General features: G+C 43.0%; 1 protein-coding gene across 3 annotated transcripts in view; it reads right to left on the reverse strand.

The window, feature by feature from the left end:
• Positions 1 to 1372: 1372 nt before the first annotated feature.
• Positions 1373 to 5513, reverse strand: part of nsd1a (nuclear receptor binding SET domain protein 1a) — a 13223-nt gene continuing 9082 nt past the window's right edge. For all 3 annotated transcript variants that reach the window (XM_032528532.1, XM_032528533.1, XM_032528531.1), the window contains 9 exons: positions 5242 to 5398; positions 4941 to 5146; positions 4691 to 4803; positions 4315 to 4584; positions 4092 to 4208; positions 3839 to 3980; positions 3604 to 3710; positions 3309 to 3513; positions 1373 to 2674 (listed from right to left, as the gene is read on the reverse strand). In XM_032528532.1, the coding sequence (XP_032384423.1) occupies positions 1893 to 2674; positions 3309 to 3513; positions 3604 to 3710; positions 3839 to 3980; positions 4092 to 4208; positions 4315 to 4584; positions 4691 to 4803; positions 4941 to 5146; positions 5242 to 5398 (2099 nt within the window). In that variant the 3' untranslated portion in view covers positions 1373 to 1892. The remainder of the gene's footprint in view (positions 2675 to 3308; positions 3514 to 3603; positions 3711 to 3838; positions 3981 to 4091; positions 4209 to 4314; positions 4585 to 4690; positions 4804 to 4940; positions 5147 to 5241; positions 5399 to 5513) is intronic.

Raw genomic sequence — 5513 nt, forward strand, 5'->3', positions numbered from 1 at the left:
TGTGCTTTTGTATGGTGGTTAGCAACCCGCTCTTTAGTGCAATACTACCACCATCACTCCGCCGCCACCTAACGGACTGGAGGGTGAAATACAGTTTCTGGTGTAAAAACAGCAGATGAAAAGGAAACCAAGCAATGCTCAAAATGACAAATAAATTCTATTTTATTTCGTCTCTTTTTCTATTGGGTTGTTGAAATCATCAATGTAACATCACTTCCGGTCAGAAGGAGCAGCATCTAGTGAACACAGCTGTTTGCCATGATTCACCACCTCAACAGCTAGTTGTTTACATGATTGTGTAATCTAATCAGTAATTTTTCTTTTTGTGTGGTGCAGGGCAGATGTTATTATAAATGTTCACAACTCCTCTGAAATGTAAATGATGTGCCATTTATAGCCTACCATTAAATTGGGGACACAAGCAGACATTGACCTGATGGATTACCAATAGTGCAAGTGTGGAACTTCCTGTGTGTCTTCTGGTTTGTGCTATTATATTGAAAGTTAGTTTGGGAATATGCAATATAAAAGCACAATATCAACTGATATAAGGCCCATAAGGCAGGTCCTTGTATTTGTTTTATGACCTCATAATTGACATGTTCAGCTTTTTTGGTGCCGGTCCCCCTGAATGTGTTAAATTAAATTCTCCCACAGCAAATGTGAGGACAGGTTGTGTTCTAGCACAGAAAACTTGCCCATAAAGAGTGAGGAGCAGGGTCAATAGGGGCCCAGCTGGCCATTTTGCCCTGGGGTCCTCCAATAGAGATTAAATACAAAATATGTATGTATTTGAAAAAAAGCTTACTGTATTGATTCCCCCCTCTCCCCATTATAATGATGAACCATAATTTGTGATCGGCAGAAGATATATTATAGTTTGGCATCTAACTTAGTTAAGTAATAGTTATTACTTAGCCGTACTTAATGTCATATTTCAAGCCCCCTGCCCTATGTAGAGAAATGTACAAGAAAAAAAACGTAGTTTACTCGCTATCTACTGAAAGCTGATATTGCATGCTCCTCTGTCAAACCTGTTCACAAAACATCACGTTGCAGCTGATAACTAAGATAAAGCCTTGTGATATATCAACACGTTTTCTTATGCCAGATGTGACGGTAAGAAAACAAAAACTGGATACCAAGTGAATAAGTACTTTGATTTTATTTTCTAACTTAGTGAACAAAACGTAAGTGATGGATGCAAAACAAATGTTAGTTATATCTGTGATGCATTTAGAGATTGGAGAATGTCATTACAGTACTTTATTTCTCCTGGCCTTCAACCTGAGCTCTAACCCACTGGTGTATAGAAACTGTAAATCAAAGAAAGAACAGGCTGTTTTTGTAGTGAGAAGAATCATCAAAAATCTTTAAGCCTCCAGTGGGTTTATTTTTGCATTCCTCAGAAGCACCAAACAGGTATTGTTGTGCCCAACGGTAACATGATTCAGTGAGAACACTATTTTGATCACTCTTAGAAAGACAAGGTTAAGACAGTAACAACAACATAAGATGCTCTTATGATGACTGGTTAGGTGAAACTTCTCACCTGTTTCTTATATTCCAAACACTAAAAAAGTCCAAATAATGTAAACAATGTTGAGAGAACAAACAAAAGATCATAACAGCACCAGACACAAATAAACATATTGACAGAGTATAAAGAGATGGACTGAGTCAGTCCATGAGCCTTAGCACCAGTACACATCCCCGCTGTCAGTCCAGCAGCCTGGGGATGAGAAGGCAACGAGCAACCAAAGTGAAGGCAGTGTTGCGTTCAGGTAGGTACCAAAATACCAAACTCTCTCAGTCTTTCACTAACTTTGTTGTCCTTTGAATGTCTATTGAGAGTTTTTGCTGAGTAGTTATGAAATAAGGGGTCGACTGAGTCACTTGTCATCGTCCTCCACTCTCCCCCACTCTTCCCCCTCCACCTCTCCATCATCATCTTCATCCACATAATCACCCCAAGCATCATCCCCATCCCCTTCTTCGTCCTCCTCTTCATCATCATCATCATCGCCTTCCTCCATAAGATCACCTCCATACAGCGGCTCATCCTCCTCATCTTCCACAATCTCCATCTCCTCCATGTCGTCGTCCTCTTCCTCCTCTGCTTCTTCATCGTCGTCTTCCACCTCCTCCATCTCTAGCCCACACACCTCCCCGTCCTCCACCTCACCGTCCTCTCTCTCCTCCTTGGAGGAGGTAGGAGTGGAAAACCCTCTCCCTTCAGTTCTGTCTGTGTGGTAGGACCTGCTGGAGGGGACAAAGCTGGAGGTAGCAGTCTTTGTGTTGATATAGAGACGAGGAGGAGGAGGAGGAGGAGGAGGAGGCCCCTTCCCGGCCGACGCAGCCTGGCCAGCAGGGGAAGTGATGGCAGCAGAACTGGCTCCTCTGGAATCTGGGCCTAGTGAGAGAGCGGCAGGCTCAGCCATGGCCCCAGGCCTCACGGAGGTCATGTTGGGCACATATTCACGAATCTCCCCCGGCTCCAGTGGGTCAGGCCCACAGGGGTCGTGTTCACTGCAGGACAGCTTCCCGTCCAGCTTGGAGATGAAGAGCATGCCTTCACGATGCTCCTTACAGTAAGAGCTGGGGCACATCTCACAGAACGAAGCTGCCTCTTTACCACAGACGTCACACTGGTGCCATGGACACTCCCATCGCCCTGGAGACAAGATGATCATCATTACTTGGTTTAGAAAATAAATCATTCCTTTTTTTTTTTTTAAGACTGAAGGTGGCCATAGTAAGATTTTTGACCAAAAATGGATTGATAAAAATCACTTATTTATTTTGCATAATCACAGCATCTAAAAAGGTCAGAGGTCTAGTCAAAATCTCCTTAAAAGCATTGTCATGAGACCATGTAAATACAAAAGGCAGCCACTCTCCTGGCTGATGTCTCCAGGATCAATCTGTTATCAAAGATAAACCTGGGCTATCTGCCATCATTTAGCCCAAAACGTACTTCGCTAAAAATGCTGTAATTTGGTCAACTTTCATCTACATTCAGCATAACACTAGAATCCAAATTTGTCCATACTACCATTAGAAAATTTAAGAATTTTATCCAACATTTTCACAAGTATTACCTCACGTTAAATAGTTCTTTTATATATATTTTTATAAACATACTAAAATACAATTTGTTTACAAATTTAACATTCCACCTTCATCTAGTCAACTCTAATCACATGCTGGCTACAATAGAATTTAGACTAAATTGAGCCCATAATCTACTGCTAAAGAGGCACCAAGTCATCATTACTTAACAATAACAGCCCTCCACCTCTACTTGCCTGCAGGCCTCTTGGCCAGGCTGAGACAGTCCGCGTGATAGACCTTCGGGCAACCCGGCTTCTTACAGGACACTATCTGGCCCCCGTCGCCACAGCTGAAGCACTCGTCTTCCCTCTCCTTGGTCACTTCTTGCTTTGTCTTCTTCTTCATCGGGACCTTCCTCTTACCTTCCTTCAGTTTCAGTTTCTCAGCTGACGGCTGGTTCTGAACAAAGAACAGAGAGGTTACAAGGCAGCTCTTCTTTCAAGTTGTAAATTTAGGCAGGGACGGTGAAATTGTTTCTAAAGCTTTTACCTTTGGCCGAACACCCAAGAAACCACTGCAGTTAGGTGCTCCACATTTACAGGCAGTTTTCCCATTGCCAAGACACTCCAGGTTGTAGTTGAAATTCAGCTCCATACCTGAAGTACATGTTGTATTAGATTGATGCTGCACTTAGATGTGTAGACTGTTAATGAAGGAAATAATCTGCATTCTTTTTCCAACATAATACAAAACGTAAAAATGAAAAGTAGGCTGTCACTCAAACCTTTTGGGATGTCTTGCAGAGAAAATAGCCCCACCCTGGTGTCCCCATTCACAGTCCACTTCTGAGTCTCACAGTTTGGCTGGCAACAGTGGTTCATGAAGCGAGCCTGGTTTCCTTTGGGCCCGGCATCAATGATCCGGTCCTGGATTAAAAAAATACAAACTAGCATCTGATCTACATTATGAATCAAATTTGTTGCTAAGCTGTATCATATACAGAGTGTTGCGTTTGTGGTCAACAGACTCCGAATCACCTTGTCCAGTGTAAGCATGTAGAAGTTAGAGATGTCGTTCTCCTGGGCGTGTCTGATCCTGGCTCGGCATTCTTCTTCATCAATCACCTCTCCAACATATTCACACACAAAGGCCCCCTGAGAAGCAACAGAAAAAGAACGAGAGTATTAATAACAGAGAGAGAGAGAAATGTGAGTATCATAGGCACATGCATTTGTCATTATCTGACTTCTTCTAGCATACCTTCTTGATGTCCGACACACCAACTAAACCCCAGCCGCAGGACAGCGTCCTGACAATTTCCACAGGCGTGTATTGGCGCTTGGTGAAGGCCTGGTTCTGACATCTCTCCCCTGCTGCACACACCTGAGGGTGGCACTCATACATCAGCATGCGATTAATGCACTCGGAGTCGATGCCGCATGGGTTCTCGTCAGACGCCTTGCAGTTGCAACGCGGGATCTCCGATAGGTCGGCAGTAATGATCTGCACCTTCCCAATGGGCCGGTTTACCTAAGAGACAGACACAGGTGTGGGATTTTTTTTACCATATATATCAGTGAAATGCTCTTCTGTCAGGACAGAAAAGTACACATGAGTATGTGGTAACACACAGTACCTTAATGTTCTTGTATGGAGGAGGTTTTTTGTCATTTTTTCTTTCCTCCTGAAGTTGCTTCATCTCCTTCTCTGCCTGGAGCTCTCTGAATCGCTCTGCTGCTTCAGTCAGGGCTAGAAAGACAAAACATGATCTTTACTCAACAACAATTAAAACACTACCTAAATATCTAAACTGACACTTTTATTCTTAATATTAGAAGCAGGAACATGTATCTAATATGAAATACAATAATGGACCAAGTACATACCATTTTTGTACACAGCATCTGTACCCTTTCCCATTTTCTCTATGCTGTGGGTGTCCCCCTCCATGTAGGGGAAGACTCTGGCTTGGTACGTCCACACAAAATCTTTGGAGCCAAAGAATTGCACTGGAAACTCTCCCACCTCATGTTTCATCCTCAAGATGTTATTCGGGACATCTTTGGCCAGACAGACTTCTGCAGGCCACCACCTAAAGAGTCAGATCAGGTTTCAGAGATACAAAACACAGTTACACTGTTGCTTACAGTCACTGTGTGTATGGCAAATGCAATGTTTTGGCCTTACCTGTAACGTCCCCATTTGACCCACAGTATGTCCTTAATACGAGGCCTCTTTCCAGCTTTGCAGTCATTGCAGAACCAGCTGCCCTGAGGCATCTCTATATTCAAACATTCCCGATGGAAAGCAGCAGGACAGGCCTCACAACACAGCAGACTACCCCCTAACAAAATCACAGCAAAATCCATTATGTTATTTTCATTATTAGTTTATTGCTTATATAAACACACACTTTTACTTTGTCTTTTTGTCAGAACCCAAAGATTATTCTGTTCAAT

This window comes from Etheostoma spectabile, chromosome 10 (genome assembly GCF_008692095.1).
Source record: "Etheostoma spectabile isolate EspeVRDwgs_2016 chromosome 10, UIUC_Espe_1.0, whole genome shotgun sequence".
Lineage (NCBI taxonomy): Eukaryota > Metazoa > Chordata > Actinopteri > Perciformes > Percidae > Etheostoma > Etheostoma spectabile.